General features: G+C 42.3%; 1 protein-coding gene across 1 annotated transcript in view; it reads left to right on the top strand.

Annotated features, from left to right (window-relative positions):
- The window catches only part of LDLRAP1 (low density lipoprotein receptor adaptor protein 1), a 51,638-nt gene extending 33,776 nt beyond the window's left edge, over positions 1 to 17,862 (top strand). Inside the window, exons 6-9 of the mRNA XM_029619970.1 lie at positions 10,329 to 10,421; positions 14,532 to 14,659; positions 15,775 to 15,809; positions 16,319 to 17,862. Of these exons, the coding sequence (XP_029475830.1) occupies positions 10,329 to 10,421; positions 14,532 to 14,659; positions 15,775 to 15,809; positions 16,319 to 16,463 (401 nt within the window). The 3' untranslated portion in view covers positions 16,464 to 17,862. The remainder of the gene's footprint in view (positions 1 to 10,328; positions 10,422 to 14,531; positions 14,660 to 15,774; positions 15,810 to 16,318) is intronic.
- Positions 17,863 to 19,790: the final 1,928 nt, after the last annotated feature.

Here is a 19,790-nt window from a genome sequence, read left to right as displayed (position 1 = left end):
GGTTGTGGGGTGTGTGTAGCTATCACACTTGGGCCATGCATAGGGTCCTTCATCTTCAGTTTAAACATTTTTACCCATGAATTTCCAGAATTTTCTAAAGTTGACATCCGGTTTAAACTGGAATTCACCCTAATTTTAGGAGGATTAAAAAGCTGCGCAAGAGCTGCAGATGCAGCGTTTCAAGGCCTTCAGCCACTGCTGGAATACAGAATGGGCCAAAGCACCCTGCCTCTCACCTCCACCCTAGGCAGCCCCAAATGCATTTTAAGCAGGCCTTGTCCACCAGAGGCACATCTGGCAAGGTCCCTGGCCTGCACAAAAGCAGATGTGCAGTAGTAAGCCTGCTGCTTAACGAGAGAGAAGCCTGGAGCCACTTACCAGTAAGGCTGAATGCCATTGCAGGTAAGGGGAAGAGACCAGCATGCTAGGCAGGGGAGAATCTGCTTAATGTTTCCATTGTACTGGCTTCTTGTGTCCACAAAATAAATTGTTTACCCAGAAAATTTTCAAATTTTTTTCAACTTTCTCCTGTTTCTGTTCTTGTCAAAATAAACCCTGATAAATTCCCAGAAAAAATAATAAAAACAGAAAATGGTCCCTAGCCATGTGTTATAGGGTAGCTATCTGACAGGGTAACTAGGAGAGATGAAGGGTCGGGGATTTCCTACTAGCTCAGCTGGAGGACTTGGTAAAGGTCCCCATTGGAGAAGATGGTGCCGCAGTACTACAAACCAACCGGAAGCAGAGGATTTCATCTGGCGATCGCTAGCTCAAAACCTCAGGCCACAAATGCATCAACCTGCACTGATAAAGGAGCCACACTAGCCATGAGCTGAATCCCAAAGCTATTACAATTTGTCTCTAATGGGACCTTTCCTTAAAATTTAGGTGTCAAACCAAAATGCGTAAACTTGATTTTTCGACCCAGAGCCACTGGAAGATCACTTTTGTTTTTCTCATTCACCGTGGACACATGTAAAACTAGACAGGCTTGTGGCACTGAGGACCAGAGGTTAACAGCACAGATTTAAGTATCTGTTTCATGAGCCACAAGTTAAGTATTGCTGCCAGGAAACTCTTTCCCTGGGGTGGGGGAAGACGGGTTCCACGTTTGCATCATTCTTATCCACATCTAATTTAGTCTGTTGCTCCAATTTGGCTTTTCCTAATCCTACTAAAACATTTGACTGTTTGTAGCATTGAGAGTCTCTTTGCATTCTGGTTTTGTGAAGCATGAATGGACAGCCTGTAGGACCAATTTAATTTCAACGTGCAAAAACTAATTTGTACCCTCTGCTGCTCCTCTTCCATCTCTCGTCCCAATGGCTTCTGGTGGATGAAACCCTGAAGCTGCCAGATAAGACTCTTCCCGTGCGTAAACGGGGGGGGGGCAGGTTTTTTTAAACAAAACATTCAAAATAACAGGGTTCTTTGGGGCAAATGTGAGTACGTTTTAGATGTGGGCGGGGGAGGGCTCAAACTACATGTCAGAAGCTCTGCAGTAGTGTTACGCCATTGAATTAATGACTTGGTTCGTGCCACCTCCAGGCAAGTCGCTTTCCCCTTCTTGTGCCTCATTTTCTGTCACTGAATGATAGGTTTCTTTATCCTTTCTCCTCTCTGCTATTAGCTGCTGTTACTATGGAAGCATAAATGTACTCCAGGTACCAGAAATGTGCTACTAAGCAGCCCGACCACCTCTGTAGAGGTTGCTATATGCAAGGGTTGGGTTTTTTTGGCTTTTTTTTTTTTTTTAGTATTGCTGTGTAAATCCTACTTGGTCATCCTTGCTGACATGGCAGTGCTGAGTGCTGCCAGACCCCTCCACATCCATCCTGAGTGAAACTTTCTAGTCTCTCTAAACTCACTTTCCCTGCTCGCAGCATAAAGACATGTGCACAGGTAAACCAGAGATCCTGTCTGCTTTGCAGCTTGTCAACGTGATTTATCTATTGATCTTATAATCCTGTGATACAAGGCTGGCCCAAGGGTTTGGAGTACTCTGAGGGGAAGGAAGTGTCATCACTCAGAGATAAGGGCCAGTGTCCAGATACAAGGCCCATGATTGTGGGGTTCAGGACAGGTCTGGTCTGACCCCCATGTGCTGAAGGACACTTGTTGTAATAGCCATCGAAAGGGGAGGAGGGTTATAAAATAGGGGGCAGGGTAAAATCCCCTTGGTGACTGAAGGGTCATGGTGCTAGTGCCCAGCCCTGGTTCTGATTTGAGCTGGAAGCCCAAGGAAGCAAGAAGAGAGCTGCCAGGTCAAACATCCTGAAATGCCCTCTGTCCTGGGTGGTGTGACTAGACTGTAAAGAGCAGGATGTAGTTTTTGTGTGTTGTGGTGGGTGTTTTCTTTTGTTGAGGGCATGTTGGATATTTTCCGCAGATGCCAGTAAGGAATATTTTTGGTTGGATCAGGAAATACCGTGAAAGTGTTTAAATTCAAGTTTGAAGCAATCACTAAGGCTATAACCATGAATCATGAAATAAGTTAATGTGAAGCATGGGATGATGAACATTCTTATCCTAACATTTGTACTTGATCTTCTTGTGCCTGGAAGCATGTAGAAAGGGAATTTTTCATCCTGTGAAAGATTTTAAACTCTTGTCAAATTTTCTCCTAGTTCATTGGCTGTTTGTCTTGGAGAAGATATTCTTGTGGGTTGTAAAACCTTCAGAGGGATAGAGCTTTGTTAATCTGGTGTAGCAAATAAGACGGGCATTGGGTGGCCCCTTATGGGCTTTGAAGGACAGTGTCCACTTTGTCAGATGCCTTGTCAAGCTGAGCCTGACCGAAGGTTCAAGCCAATCATCCCGTCGGTGGCTAACTTGGGTCACAAGTTATCCAGCAGATCAGGAGAGATCATTCCTTGCTGCTCACTTCCAAGGATAAGGGTTAAGTCTACTTGCCTGGTGCTCTATGGACTCCTTCGTTTCCTCTTTTTAAACCTTGCTAGACTAGGTACTCCCTCAAATTCTCCAGTTTGATTGTGATTTGAGAGCATTCTCATTTATATTAGGTCTGTAACTTGTTGGTACTAGGTCTAGGGGATGCTCCAACTATTTACATGTTCACGCCACTCGTGATTTTGCAAACCTCTTCAAGCTGAAGATCCCTAACCTGTTTACTCTCTTCATAAGAGCCATTCCAATCCCTTCATAATTTTAGCTGCCCTTTTCTAGTTTCACTCTTTTGAGAAGAGGCAACCAAAATTACTCACATTGCAGTTTGATCATGGATCAATAAAGGTGGCATAGTATTCTGTTCCTTGCCAGATTTTAAAACAGTTTGCTTTTTTTTTTTTACCACTGCACAGTAAGCTGAAGATTTCAATGTATTGTCTACAATGACTCCCAAGATGCCTTTTCCTGCGTTGGTGACTCCTAAATGCAGAATCTAGCATAGTGTACCTTAGGATTAATCTTCACTGTTACTCTACATATCACTACATTAAATGCTGTTACCCAGTCTGGCAAGGTCCTTGTGCATCTCCTCACAATCTGCTTGTGTATTAACACCTTTGAATAATTGTCAGATACAAATTTGTTCCCCTCTCATTGCTCCCTCTTCCAGAACATTAATGAATATATTAAACAGTAAATATTCCAGGACAGATCCCCAAGATACTGCATTTACCTTTCTTCTTTGGGAAACTATTTAGTTCTGTTTCCTGTCTTTTTAACCAATTACCATGCCACATGAGGACCTTTGCCTCCTATCCTATGACTTTTAAAACTTCCTGAGGAGACTGAGGGACTTTGTCCAGTGCTATCTGGAAATCTAGATGTTATGTTGACTGACTCGCCCTTTCTCACATGTTTACACCTTCCAAAAATGTAATTGATAAATCCTAAATCTGTTGGCCTTTTCATGTTAATCCACAGATCTCGCTAACAAGGGCAGGCACCCCCTCCCCAAAGTCATAAGCTTATAAAGGGAAGCCATGAAATATTTCTTAAGCAAAAATTATGCTATAGCAGTTCTCCTAATCTTGAAACAAGACATGAACAGGGAAGAATTCCTGTAAAGAGTAGAAGATGCCGACAGGCTCAATATGCTCGACGCAGAGCTGGTTGCAAACAATTTACCTCAAGTGCACAAAATGCCTGTAAGCTTTGCAATTTTTTGATTTGCAAATGTTTGTTAAAATCAACTACTCGACTCCTAGCAAACATTTTCTATAAGGCAAGTCATGTCCCAAGCCAAGTAGTTACTAGGACAAACTGTCCTAACAATGGCCATTGTTTTGGCATAGCCTGCTTCAGGACTATCAGAGTACTCTTCTGTTTTAAGCCGACAATTAATGATGCAAAATGGAAGCTTCCCTCATTAAATCATGGCTACTATTTGTCTGTTAGAATAGCTCCTACCAATTAGCCTTGTACATCAGTTTGTAGTTTCCTGGATCACCCCTGGAGCCCTTTTTAAAACATTACATTGGCCACCACCTAGTCTTCAGGTGTGAATATCATCCAGGCCTCATGATTTGTTTAGCTTGTCAGTTTGCTGTTACATCTTCCATTATCGGTGATTTGGCTTCAGTTCTACTGAATCAGTGAGCTTTTCTGGTATGGATCTCCACACCAGAAACAACCTCTTCAATAAAGACCAAAGCAAAAAGAATTGTTGTTCTGCTGTCCTTCCTGAGTGGCACTTTCTTTTCAGTCATCTAGGAGGCCCAACTGACTCCCTCAAATTTACTTAGTTTTTGTTCCTTTATGGCAAGCTCTTTTTCTCAAGCTTTCGCTGCCTTTTCACTGGCCATTTTGTTTGCTTGTAATTGCTGTTTCATCTGCACAGGCTGCTCGCTCTCCCAACTTTTATGAGCTCTGGTGCATGTGCCGACCTGCTCTCTAGTTACACTTGCATCAGATTTTGCATTCTGCTTTTTTGTAATGCATCTGCCTTTTTTTTTTTTTTTTTTAGTTTTAGTTCTGTCTTTATCTCCCATTGATTTGACTTGTGCAGGCTTGCAGAAATTATCTAGGGTATAATTTTTGGGTTTTTTTTCTCTAAAATCATAAGAACATAATCTCCATAATCTGGTGAAGTGGACTCTGTCCTTGATAGCTCATAGTTCAATAAATTGGTCTAGAAGGCAGTGCTGCCCAAGTCGCACCTACGTTGAGACTGTGTGGCACAACATGGAAGAGGCAATGTAGACATGGAGAGGACCCATGGCCAGAAGAACCAGGGAAGCACTGAAAAGACCTGCCAGTGACTCTTGAAAACAAAGTGCATGGGGGAGATGGAACAAAAACTCAATGAACCATCGCCATGGACCAGTTCTCTCTAATACAAGTGCAAAGGAAGAGAAGATGTGGCTGCCAGAGCCTCCTTCCCTGCTGCTTCTCCCAACGGAATAAGTTACATTCAGTGCTCGGTGCATACTCTCTTCATCTCACTCAGTCTGGGAATAAGAGAGGCACCAAGGACTTGAAGGAAGCTCAGGAGGGGGAAGATGAAGTGCTGTGTATACTGTGGGGCCGATGCAATATCTGGATTATTGCATGTCCATACCAGAGCATAGCTAATAGCACTCATCACATGCAAATGCCGTGATGTGGCTATTAGGTAGTACCCCTGATGTGTAAAGTATACCCATGCACATTTTAACCCTCAAAAATAAACACTAGCCCAGAGCTGCATCCCAAGTCATGTTCAGAAAAGCAAAAAATACATCCTTCTGTGGTTCTTCTACTTAATATCATTGCAGTACTAAGCAGGAGGGAACCACAAAGCTTTAACATGAAGAAAAAAATCTCAACAGCAGTCAGATTAGGAAAAGGGAAGCTCAATTTACAAGTTTCCATTTTTCCTAACCTGTGGCTGTGCACGGGTTAGGAAAAGATGCTTGGAAAATTGTCCATTTTCCTTACCCGTGCACAGCCACCTCTGAATGCTCAATGCCATGGACATGTGCAATTTATGCATTATTTGTGTTTCAGCTCACCAGCTCATTTGAGTATTACATCGAGTGCCCAAGAGTGGCGATGTGCTTACGTTCAAAAAGTGTCTAGGTTAGATGCGTGATTTTGTTTGCATCTGCTCCTGTGTGCCACAAAGTAGGACCTGGCTATCCGTACTCTGCATGCTGCCCATTAATTCCCATACTCCAGGGCTTGCTCATGCTGAGGCTAGGAAGAGGCCGCATGCATGACTACACATGTTCTAAGAAAGGAGTTTCTGCATGTTTTAAGACCTGCTGGTGTCTCTTGTGGCTGTGCCGTGCTGAAAGAGCCCAGGTACTGGCCTGGATCGTGGCACATCTGGTCAAGTCTGAAGGCACACAAGTGTGCCACAGCACAGTGGTTGAGAAACACTGCTATAAGGTGCCACCGGACGCCTGCCTTTTTTTTTTTTTTTTTTTTTTTTTGCTACACCAGACTTAACACTGCTGCACCTCTGAAGATTAATCTTCACTAGTATCTGGATGATTAATTCATAACAGATTGTTCATGGTTAAGGGCTACAAATAGAGCAGATGAAGCATTGATTCATATCTTCATAAGAACATTTTATTTATTTATTTATTTGAGTTTTTCTATACCGGCATTCACGGAGAATCGTATCATGTCGGTTTACATAAAACAGGGGTGATCAATACATTATAAACGTGTATAAATATAACATGAGTATACATTTTATATATTTACAAATTATAACAAGTTATAACAGTGCGCAGAAAAAAATCAGTTACAATAAAACAAGGATGGTTCTAACTGGGAAAAGAAGAAGAATAAGACGATAGAAATTTAACAAGAATAAGAACGTGTAGTGTTTGGTATGTCCGTATCAGTTTAGTGGGAGATAGACCGTCTTTCTGTATTTGGTGAGATCATCAGTCAGAGTCCGGAAAGGCTTTCTTGAACAGCCATGTCTTAAGTCTCTTTCTGAAGGTTGGAAGACATGGTTCCTGTCGTAATTCTAAGGGGATTGAGTTCCATAGTGGGGGGCCTGCTGTAGAGAAGGCCCTGTCTCTCAGGGTTATGTGTTGGGTGGTATTGGCGTGTGGTACCTGTAGAAGTTCTCTGTACACTTCTCTAGTGGGTCTGTTGGAGGAGTGTTTTTTAAGTGCTATTTGTAGATGGAGTGGAGCTAGTCCATGGATATTTTTGAAGATTGTGGTTAGGGATTTATGGATTATCCTGAAGTGGATTGGCAGCCAGTGAAGGTCTTTAAGGACCGGCGTGATGTGATCTCTTCTTGTTAGTTAGGATTCTTGCTGCCGTGTTTTGAATCATTTGGAGAGGTTTGGTATGGGATGATGGGAGGCCTAGTAGTATAGCGTTGCAATAATCTATTTTCGCAAAGATTATTGCTTGGAGCACTGTTCTATAATCATGGAAATGAAATAGGGGTTTTATTCTTTTTAATGTGTGTAGTTTGTGGAAGCAGTCTTTAGTTGTTTGCTTAATAAATGCTTTTAGGTTTAGTCTGTTGTCTATGGATACTCCTAGATCTCTTACTTTTGATATTTGTAAGTTGGCTGGCGGGTTCGTAGTGATTTTGCAGTTATCCGGTGAGATTAGCAGGAATTCACTTTTTGATTGGTTTAGAATTAGGTTTAAGCTGGATAGGAGGTCATTAATTTCTTTGAAACAGTTTTCCCACAGTTTTAGGGTTTTATTAATGGATTCTTGGAGGGGGATCACAATCTGGACGTCGTCGGCATAAATAAAGTGTTTTAGATTCAATTTGTTTAGAAGTTGGCAAAGTGGGAGAAGGTGGTACTGGGTCAGACCAAGGGTCCATCAAGCCCAGCATCCTGTTTCCAACAGTGGCCAATCCAGGCTATAAGTAGCTGGCAAGTACCCAAAAACTAAGTCTATCCCATGCTATTGCTAGTAAAAGCAGTGGCTATTTTCTAAGTCAACTTAATAGCAGGTAATGGACTTTCTCCTCCAAGAACTTATCCAAACCTTTTTTTAAACCCAGCTACACTAACTGCACTAACCACACCCCCTGGCAGCAAATTCCAGAGTTTAATTGTGCATTGGTTGAAATAATTTTCTCCAATTAGTTTTAAATGTGCTACATGCTAATTTCATGGAGTGCCCCCTAGTCCTGTTATCTGGGTAAATGTGAATCTGTTTACCCTTTCTAGACCTCTCATGATTTTAAACACCTCTATCATATCCTCCCCTCACCCATCTCTTCTCCAAGCTGAAAAGTCCTAACCTCTTTAGTCTTTCCTCATAGGGGAGCTGTTCCATTCCCTTTATCATTTTGGTTGCCCTTCTCTGTACCTTCTCAATCGCAATTATATCTTTTTTTTTGAGATGCAGTGACCAAAATTGTACACAGTATTCAAGGTGCGGTATCACCATGGAGTGACACAGAGGCATTATGACATTTTCCGTTTTATTCACCATTCCCTTTCTAATTACCAACATTCTGTTTGCTTTTTTGACTGCTGCAGCACACTGAACCAATTTATCCACTGATGCCTAGATCTTTCTTGGGTGGTAGGTTCCATATTAGGAATTAATAAACATCATGTAACTACAGCATTGGTTATTTTTCCTATACACATCACCTTGCACTTGTCCACATTAAATTTTATCTGCCATTTGGATGCCCAATTTTCCAGTCTTGCAAGGTCCTCCTGTAATGTATCACAGTCCACTTATGATTTAACTACTCTGATTAATTTTGTATCTGCAAATCTGATAACCTCTCGTATTCTTTCCAGATAATTTATAAATATATTGAAAAGTAAGGGTCCCAATACAGATCCCTGAGGCACTCCACTGCCCACTCCCACTGAGAAAATTGACCATTTAATCCTACTCTGTTTCCTGTCTTAGCCAGTTTGTAATCCACGAAAGGACATCGCCACCTATCCCATGACACTTTACTTTTCCTAGAAGCCTCTCATGAGGGACTTTGTCAAATGCCTTCTGAAAACCCAAATACACTACATCTATCAGTTCACCTTTATCCACATGTTTATTAATCTCTTCAAAAAAAAAAAAAAAAAGCAGCTGTTGGACAAATCTTCCTGGAGGTGCTAGGTATTTTTTCTTTTTTACATGCATAACCCCAGTTGCCAAAATCTGTTAAGATTAAAATTTCAAATGAACAGCAAATGTCTTGCAGGGTGAAACCAATCCGTCCTGGCAGGAGCAGACGGCTCAGAACCCCACTGTTTGTTCTAGTAATGGCTCTTATAGGAGAGCTCTTGCCATTGGGATGAATTGTGTAAAAATAAGGTCTGTGGCTTCAGAGGACCGAGCAGAGAGAATGAAGGGTCTTAGGAGAGAAACACAAAATGCTGTGGTTCTTTTCCCCTGAGAGCTTGGACAGCCTCCTGTAAATAACTGGATGGGGGAGGGGGCTGGCTAGGACCACAGGAATCGTGTGAGCTCCTGCTGGGAGGAGGAGTTACCAGTCTTGATTACCAAATGCCGAGTTCTTGTTGCAGCCAGAGAGGAGCATATGGTGGCACAAATTGTGTGTGTGTGTGTTCACAGGCAAGGAAACAATCCTTCTGCTCAGCAACGCTTTGAGTTACATCAGGAGTGCAGACTGTGTGAACTGTGGCCTGCAGGCTTATGGATTATACTGCTGAGCACTTGCCCACTGGCACTGTAAGGTGGCCCCATTCCTCTCCCCTCCCCCAGCTTGGGTTAAAGCCAGTAAATCCCACACAATGATGCGAAAGCAGGAAGGTACCCAGAGCTGGTACTTGGTGCTGCAGTCGGTATAGATGTAAAGGGACAGCTGGTACATGGACACTTTACAATTTTGGTAAATAAAAATTCAGCAGTTTTTACACTGACAATCAGGGCTTCAAGCTGTGGCATGCTTTTTTATTTTTTCTCCAGGGTTTGATGCTGAAGTAGATAAGGCATAGTAACAAAGCTGAAGCCTGGACATGTCATTGCAGCCCTGTTTTATTGTTTCTACATCATAAGCTCAGTGTTCACGGATGCCAGTACTCTCCTGGCCCACACACTTCCTATTGCAGTTAACGTGCCATAGTCTGCTTGCTGTGCCTTAGAGTCCCCTGTAACATTGACTTTTTTCCCTTATCCTGTAAAGCAAAATCTTCCAAAGTTATCCTGGTGACCTGTCAGGTGCATTTTCAGGATATTAATGAATCTGCATGAGAAACTTGCATGTACCAAGTATCTTACGTATGCAGTTTCCATTGTGAATATCTTGAAAATGCAACGGACTGCAGGCATACTGTAGTAGGATAGGTTCAGGAAGCATTCTGCATATCCTGTTAGTGCTTGGGATGTCTGATTTCCAGTGTGGAGGGAGAAGTGCTCCTTTCAACAGTAATCAACACTTTTTTTTTTTTCCTTTATTGCAGGCAAAGAAAAACGGGAAAAGTCTGTCCCGGATGATAAAGGTGTGAGCAGTTCTCAGTTGGAAGGCTCTGGAAACCTTGCCAGCCTTAAAGGAGGTACTTTTAGTTCTTTAAAAAAAAAAAATGGGGACATTGGAGGCAGGGTAGCAGAAATAGATTTCTAAGGGTTTTGCTGAACAAGAGGAGTGAGTAATCTGTGCGAATTACATTATCTGCAATTGGTTATCAAATTCAAATGGCATACCCTTACTGTTTCTAAAATTACCATCCATCTGTAAAATTACAAGCAAGCCTGGCTCAGAATTTCAAGGGGTTAGGAAAATCCTGATTTTTAATTGTGCCTTGTGAAAGCTGAAGATGCGTGAAATCTTTGATAATGCTGTGACGTTTTAAAATGTAGCACTGGAAAAATGTTTTCTTTGCAAAAAAAATACCAGAGCAGAGCTTCTCAAACCCTCTTTGAGGATCTCCACAATGAATAGATATGAGACGAGAGAAGCAATGTATGCAAGCCTCACGTCTGTTGTGGATATGCTCAGTACCAGGCCTGTTTGAGGAGGTCCTGAATACAGTTTGGGAAGCTCTGTAGCAGAGTACCACACAAATGGTGGGTGTGACCCTGCTGTGACACCAGAACTGCTCTTGTGACTTCACCTGCCTGTCAGATATAAGGTTCCCAGTGCTGCACCAAGTGTACTGGGGGGGGGGGGGATTTAATTTTCCACTGACACTCTTTTTGATGGCAGTAGCTTGTGATTAAAGGCTTGAGCTCTTGTCATAAGAGAAATGAGTCTTGATGTAGTGCTTGGTTGAATGGGTTATGTACTGAGAAGCAGACCCTCTCGCCAGCAGTCTCTTCAAATGCTATCCCCAGGTTTGTATGGCCCAGGCCTGATTGGACTCTGTAACCTGTGTAAAACGCACTGATGGCATTTTTTAGTTGCACAAATGCCATCAGTGCCATCTGCCTCCAGGCAGAACAGGTTTGTGATCTGCAACCTCCCTGGTGATTTGAGCCATGAGGACAGATTTGCCCACTTTCCTGAATGGCAGACCCAGGCTTAACAGATTTTGAAGTACAGAGTTTGCCTAGGATGATAGACAAGGAAGTATTAAAGGTGCTAGTTTGACACCTTTTTTTAATGCCCCCTCTCAGAATAAGAGAATTTCTCTTAAAGGCAGGATGCACCATTTGGTTCAGTCCATACTTGCAGTGGTCTTCGGTTATTACTTGTGCTTGTCAAAGGACTTAAGATGGATCGCAAGCTTGTTCAGCCGTTCTTTATCTCAAGTATCATTGGTTTGTATGGAGCACATTCCTGGATGATCCAGCGTGCACTCTTAATTGCAGGCTCAGATCTGTAGTTTCCCCATGTCGAGCACTGCACCAAGAAAGCAACAGCATCTTGCATATTTGTCCCTGGTTAGCAAGCTCTGCTAAACTTAACGTGTTAGCCGGTATTAAAGGAGTTGATTATATGAATGCTTGTATCCTTAAACACGGTGCATTATATCAACGGCGGTCACGCTCCTTAGCTATGCTGAGCAAAGAAGGTACTAGAATGGGTTTTGTGTACGTTTTGAGGCCCAAGAAATCCAGGATAGTCTCAGCTGAACCTAGAGCCAGGGGTTTGATTGCCTTCAAGATGAGGTCTGTGGCAGGCCACAGTTGGAGAGGTCGTCTCACAAGCTTTTAGTACATTCTTTTTCATGTTGAGAGAAATCACTGGCTCAAATTTGCTATTAAACAGTCTAAAATGTTCCCTCTTAGATGTTTCAATCTCTTGTTGTATGGCAACCCAGGCAGTAATCTTCAGGAAGGAAAGGCTCTAGGAGGTGCACCCTAGCCCTGGCAGCAGTTCTGATCCATGTGGGAGATATCCAGGCCATGTTAACATCTTAACACTACAGAACAGGCACTGAACCTTAAATGTGTTTAAAATTCCTCTCCCCCCTTTAGGGATATTCAGATTCTTAGCCCTTGCATCAAAATATATTTTAATATTTCCCTTTACATCTCGAATGGGTGCAGATGTAATCCTTGTAGATCATTTTAATTGGTTAAAATGCATAAATACTCTGCTTTGTGGCTCCATTCCTAAAGTGGTTGGTATTTATGAAGCATTTGAGTTTTCCTGGCTCTACAACCCTCCCTGTTTACTTTTTGCTGGCCGATTTTAAAAAGTTAACTCATTCCCCTTAGATTTAAACTGCTTTTTGGACTTGAAAGGCTGAAAGGCCAGAACGTACCAATGGAAGCTCAAAGTGCATGTTTGAGAGATCCTTGGCTATTCTGAATGACTTTATTCAGCTGATATCCAACATGTGCAGCGTACAGATGTCCATAATACAGATATATTAATGAATGGACACAAACTTAATAATATGTAAAACTTCATAGATAACACAAAGTATTTTAAAGAAGCTTGTGGGTATAAAGCATTTATTTGCCTCTAGAAACTTTTTTTTTTTCTGCACAGAGCTGACAACTTATTCCATAATTTTGGGGTTATATAAGAAAGTTCTGGTGCTTGTATTCACATGTAGCTGGTACAGTTAACAAATTCAAGTCAAGCAGACCTCAGTGTGCACCCTGGTGTATATCAAGCCTTTCATGTATTGTTTTATCTCGCTGCTGCTGGACCAGGCTGAAAACCATGGGCTGGATTTAAGGCTTTTCTCCCATTCTGTCTAAGGGGAAAAATGCTTAGTAAATGACTCCCTCCCTTGTTTGTTAAAATGTTCTGCAGCATGTCGCACTGCTTCACTTTGGAACAGGGACCATCCACAGACTTCAGATAGCCACTGGCCGCTTGGAGGCTGCTATAATTTTGCTATATGGTTTAATAGACTTCTTATTCTACAACAAGCTTGCTATGTCCAAAACCAGCTTCTGCTCAGCACACACCAAGTTTGTCTTGTACACTGCTGCACATGGCTGCCTCCGTGGAGGTTGTATGTCTGCTTGTGGAGTTTATGAACGCTGGCTGCAAGCTGGAACGGAACATCCAGCAGCTTGCAGACAGCGCAGAAGCTACCCCAGTCTTGCACAGCAGCAGTGATTGTCTTAACAAAGACACCGCGTTTCCCTCAGTATAAGATGAGAATGTGCACATTTGCAGTTATCCACAGATGCTGTACTGTGGTCAGTCATGTATGACCAGGGACACATCTGAGGATACGCCTATGTGCAGTACAGCTAATAAAACCAGATATTCTGTAGTAGTGGGAACATGAACACTAATGGTTTTATTGTTTGAAGTACATAAAACCTTTTTGCTTTTTGTTTTGGCATTTTTTTTTTATAGCTGTCTTGATATTTCAGTTAATGGCTCAGATCGGGCTGAGGAAAGCCAGACAGTGGGGTGGTGCAGAGCACCTGAGCTGATAGCTCCATTCTTGGATGAGAGGGGAGAAATGTTTAAAATGGTATCTGAACTTGGCTAAGTGTGACATTCACCTTACACCATCTCCACTAAAACACAGTGCAGCATGTGCTTTAATTGGGAAGACTTTCCCTGTTTAGGGAATGCTTCCTTATAATTGTGGGCCTGCTTGAGTATTCTACTTTTAGGGAGGAATCTCTGGATGCATTGGGAGCATGCAGATAGGGACTTTTCATTTTCGGTTACTTACTGAAATTCAAGGAAAAATGTATTTGATTATAATGAACCAAAAGGCAGAAAATCAGTGTGCAGGGAGACTCCTTACCATCCCCCCCCTTCCCCTCCACATAATTTTTTTTCTCCTGTTTTATTATAATAAACACTTATATTTTCCTGGGGAGGTGCCTACATGTAGCTCGGCAGTGTATGGGGAATAGATTTAAGTATGCACAACTCAAGTTTTGAGTAAGGCTTGCCTACAACACTGATTACAGCTGGGCATGGGAGGTTTTCAAACTAAGTCAACTTATGGCCTGGTGAACCTGAAAGGACCACTCCGTCACTTTATTTTTTTAAGGCTTCTGTAGGAATGCATGAAATCCTTGGGGCTGGGATGCCGTCCCTGACTGGATAAACCTACTGACTTCACCATGGGCCAAAGGGTAGAAAAACACATTTTATTCCGTAGTGGGCACCAGTTGCTGCTATTAAGATTTTTTTTTTGCATAGTATTGTGTGCATCCACAGCACTATTTAAATACTTGAACTTTTTTATTAGGAGAAGCTTTTGCTGTTTTTAAATGTTTATTCCTCCTTGCAGTAGCCACAGGGAACCTGTTGGAGATAGAGGAAGGCTCCAAAGCAACGCTCTGTGCTTACAGCACGAACAGACACTTGCAGGAGATGTTCAGACCAAACAGTTCACCTGTAAACAACAACGTAGTATGGGTAAGCCTGTTATGAGTGGGGTGCCTGGAAGGTCTTCAAAAGAGCCGGCTTCAGCCTAGCATTCATCTGTCAGTACCAAAATGCTACTAGCGGTTCTTGCAACATAACCTAGATGCTCTACAGATTTGTAAATTCCCCATTAAGAGAGGTGGGTTTTTAACACCTGTTCTCAGCATGTGGAACAGCACTTTCCTGTAATGGGCTCTTTTTTTTTTTTTTCCAAGGTCACCTTGACTGCAATCTTAGAGGGAGATTGCTGTTCAGCATGCATGATAGTAGACTGGGGAATGCTGTTGCTTTTTATTTCCTATTGAAGGCATTTTTTTTTTTCAAACTTAGAAAATTATTCACTTAAGCTATCTGATTTGAAATCTCCAAGCCACTAGATGTTTGGAATTATTTCTCTGAATTAGGGATGCTCCAATATCCCCCATCTTTTGGGGATGGGTGTTTTTATAATTATCTGAAATCCAATCACTAGATAAGAGGTGCTTGGCATATTCTACCTTGCACACTGTTTCCCAATTAGTAACTGCTCCATTCCTGTACCTTCAACATTACTACAGAGATCTCTCCTGGGACTTGTTTTTAAGCATCACCTGGAAGCAGAACAGTCCATTTGGGGATGATGAGTGACATTTAGACATCATGGGCCAGTCGGTCACAGTCCTCTCCTAAGGACGGGTTCAAGACTGGAATGGTCGGGAATCTTTAAAACCAGGTTTCTCCTTCAAGGTTGTGCTGCACCATGCTGCAGTGTAATATTTTTACAGCACGTGGAGGGCAGATACGTAGGAGTTGCTTTACAACATCTGTACATCTTTCTGCCATGGTTTTACCAAATTCTGGCATCCTCCAGGAGGGCTATGTAAATACAACTTAACTGGCAGGGACTAGATCACCCTTTACACCTCTGTATCTGCTTTTACAATGCTACATGAGGGGCTTCAGCTTTCTTTTTTTTTCTTCTCTGTATGTCTGGTTCTCTGCACAGTTGTCTCCAGATTGTCTACACAATCTTCTGTGAAACCTATAAGGCTTTTTTTTTCCCCCCTGATCCCCATGCCACCTTCATACTGTCGTGTTTCTTAAATATATTTTTTCTTTGTCTTTAGGAGTTGGATGATGGGCTGGATGAGGCCTTCTCAAGGTGAGCCATGCTGTACTTGTAGCACGTGTTCAGATAGGAATGGAGTAGAAAGGTTAAGGGTTAACTTGGGAGAGTCACCTGAGGCCTGTGCTCCAGGAAGGCTTCAGACTGACCTTCACAAAATTGAATAGGTGTGAAGCAGATAATTCCTTATTCATTTTTAATAGGGCTGTATGAGTTTAAAACTAGACTTTAATTCTGCTTTAAATTCCTCCTGTTTTGCTGTTGGAGACTTTAAGGTATAGATTTAATTTTGGTCCTATAAATTGAATGCTCCTTACTTTTTATGGCAGAAGCAGGGAATAGCTAGTGAATCACTACTTGGGAGCACCTTGCCCCCCCCTTCCCTCACATTGGTATCTGTTTCATAGGGAAGCTATAAGAAGAGATTAAAAACAAAACTCCAGATACAGGGTTCTTGATGGCTTGCAAGCAGATACATTTTAAAGTGTGGTTGGTTTCGTTTTTTTTTTTTTTTTTTTTTTTGTGGCTTCCTCTACCCCCTCCAGACTTGCTGAATCCAGAACTAACCCTCAGGTCCTGGATATTGGCCTGACCACCCAGGACTTGCACACGGAAGAATGCCTGTCACCTACAGATTGGGACAAAGCTGATCTAAATGCTGCAGATGGAGAAGATTTATTCAGCTTTTGACAATTCGAAGATCTCCAGCCGCTCACCTCATAACCACTATTAAAACAGACCCCCACCACATATATTTTCCAAGTAATCGAAGGACTGGGTTAAAGTCAGTGGGGAGTCTGCACACTGGTTTTGAGCTGCTGCATCAAAGATTTGGAAGGTGTTGGAGGCTGATCCGAACTCTGGCAGCTGACGCGGTCTCCTGCGTTTCTGGGAAATGGCACGGTGGGGAGAACTGGATGAGTCGCACTTCTGGACAGCCATCTTTGCTCTTCACTGGACTTGGAAGGTCTTGGCACGGAGGATTGCTTAGTCCTGTAATGCGTTTGACTCGGCAGCACCCAGCTCCAGTCTCGGTGATGTGGATTTCTGGGTTGCATATTTACTTTTTTTTTTTGTTTCAAAATGAAGTTAAATGTTGTACCCTGACCATCAGACATGCTTAAGGATTGGAGCAGAGAACCACTGGCTTAACTGCTTCCGTCAAACTAATGGGCAAGCAAAATTCTGTGTCCTGAACACTTTCAATTTCACGCACTTATGTGGAAACTGTCTAGAGAACCTTTACAGTGTTAAAGTGCCTTTTCATTTACATTAAACAGCTGCTAGGTTACCTCTTTCTTGATTGCTGATCCAAACATGGCTTTTTATAGACATATGGTGGTGGGTTTTTCCTTCTCGTTTTGACTGTTCATATATAAGTATTTTATTCCTTGGCTTTTCTATGTGCCTTTAAAACTGGGGTACTACAGACACAGTAGCTTTAAATACTGAAAAGAACTGTATTAATGCTTGAGGGTGGGCTGTTGAAGCTTCAGCTCTGTTACAGTGTGGCTGTGTTTGCCAGCTCGGATCTACTTCTGTGGACTCGTAACTTTGTATCCAAAGAGTAGCAGGCTTTTTGCACTTTAAATGCACAATCAAATGTAAACTCTGACCAAAGAGAATCCCTTTTTTGACTATTTATTATACACTGCAGCTTGTATTGATACAAGGACAGCATTTTGGCTGGATAAGAACAATGTTAAATGCCTGTAGCCGAAATTGGTGCTTTGTATGTTACCAAACTTTGAATATCCCATCACATTGATGGTTTAATAGAAGCCTGAGCTTTTCATTCTCAGTGACTTGGTCTTTTTCTGCTGTGCTGTAATCCCCCAAGTCTCTGCAGTGTTTGGGTTTGAAGCTTGAGTAGAAAGTGCCTCTGGTCCCTCTCCTCTTCTCCCCCCCCCCCCAAAAAAAAACCTTAACCTGGGGCAGGGCAAAACCAGGGTGCCAGGGGCCTTTATTTCTATATTTTGAGATGGTCTTTGTCCCTACTGGCCCTAAAAAAAAACAAAAAAAAACTTTAGGCCAGTATTGCAGCAACAATCATGTGACCAGGAATCAGGAACTACACCACCTTTCCCAGCCCCTCAGACCAGTGGTGGTTTGAAGTGTCAGGACCCCCTTTGCTCCCAGCTGCCTGTGAATTGCATATCCGTGCAAATTCTCAGTGTATTTCAGTGGGGTGAGGTGCATCAGGGGCTTGGACGGTCATTGTGAGCTAATCTAAAGGTTATGCATGTTTGCATCTAACCAGGAATGCGGATCTTAACGTTTGCCTTGCTCTCATGATAGTTGGCAGCCCCTACTCCTCCGGCAAGGGCAGCAGGTCACAGCTCCTTCAGGAACCTGATGCAGATGTGTCCTGTGAACTGGCAGGAGTTATGACCCAGTAAACGGCTAGTGTTCTGCCATTTGCACAGACTATAAGCTGCCTTGTGTGTTCCTATGTAGCCTATTGACTCTTAAATGCAGATCTTTCACTGTAAGTAGCTATAAGTGTACATCTTGTGGGGCCAGAAGCTTGGAGATGTCTGTGGCTTTCTTAAAGTAATGTAAACAAGTACAGCGACAAAGCACATCAAAATGGACTTTAACTTAAGCCCTGTAGTTTTCCAGAATGGTGTAGTTAACTTTATTGGTGCTAGGGGTCCCCCTTAACTTTGACTCTTTTTTTTTTTTTCTTACCAGCATTTGTTCATTTTGGTGCTTCATTTTGCAGCTAGGGGGTTAGGGGCCCTCCTATTTTTGTCTATTCATCTAACCCAGCTCATTGTCATGCCGGGTCCTATAGCTGCAAACACTGCCTTCTGGATCCCCCTCCCCTAGGAGACTGGCAGAAGCCCCTCCAGTATCCCTGAATAACCCAAAGAGCACAAACCAGACTTGGGACTCAAACTCTGATCTCCTGCACCCATTAGGTTTTACAATCTCAAATCACCTTGAGTTTTCTGTACTTAAAATATGCTGAAGTGTTGTACTAATGAACATTAGTGACATACAAGACTTCTGTCTTTCATCTGTTTCTCATCCTAGAAATTGCATAAAATCTTTACTTTCACCCATGAGAGGGAAATTGCAATTATTTAATGCTGTAAAAAAATGCAGTTGTATTTAGAGTGCAATTAAAATTCTGGATTTTGAAATACAAAGGTATTGCTTGCTTTTTGTGTTCTGTTAAGTCTTATTTTCTGATAAGCACAGGATTGCTGCTCCTGTGCCAGTTCCTGCTTGGATGCAAGGAACTGGATCTTTGGACTAATGTAAAAAACCATGAATAGTTACTATCTTGTTTTTTTTTGCAGAAGCTGCATTAGCAATGCAAGAATCCTTTTACCATTATGTTGGCTGGCCTCAGTTATTCAGTGGATTACTGCTGTCAGTCTGCCTTTAATCTGCCATAATCCTGTTCTCCTGCTGGGCGCTACTGCAAAATATAACCATTCCTGTAATCTACAGAGTATTTATGGTAGCATCTGGAATGCAGGGTCTATAAACTGCATAGGAATCATCTTGGATGTGAGCTACAACTGGTGCTCTAAAGCACCAATGAATGATACCTGGGGTTACTATTCATCAGTAAACTTACCAACATTCAGTAAGACTCGTGTGAAAGTCATGTCAGTAGAAATCTAGAGTTGCCATGGGTGGCCTCACCCTGAGTTGTGCTCTCTCTCTCGCATGGCATATTTAAAAAGGTGAATCTTGGCCTTAAGCCCAGCTGTGCACAAAATGACAACCATAAAATGTGCAAAGGAATGAAATTGTTGGCAGTAATCATCTGGACTGTCAAATCATGAAAATACTTTACGAATGGTATTTTTCTAGCATGAGGGGTTTCTTTTTGGGTTGTAGGTGGAAAGGGAGGAATGGCCTCAGACTTAGTTCCTAATATATAAATGACCAAATAGCTGGAGATGCTTGGCCAGGGACCCCTACATTTTAGGGGGGTCTGATCAGCAGTCACAACTAAAACTTTTCATGAGTACATTCTTGGAATTTGAGCTAATGTCC

The sequence above is a fragment of the Rhinatrema bivittatum genome, chromosome 11, assembly GCF_901001135.1.
Source record: "Rhinatrema bivittatum chromosome 11, aRhiBiv1.1, whole genome shotgun sequence".
In the NCBI taxonomy this organism is placed as follows: Eukaryota; Metazoa; Chordata; class Amphibia; order Gymnophiona; family Rhinatrematidae; genus Rhinatrema; species Rhinatrema bivittatum.
The sequence above is the reverse complement of the archived record's forward strand: the minus strand, read 5'-3'. Positions and strand labels throughout refer to the sequence as shown.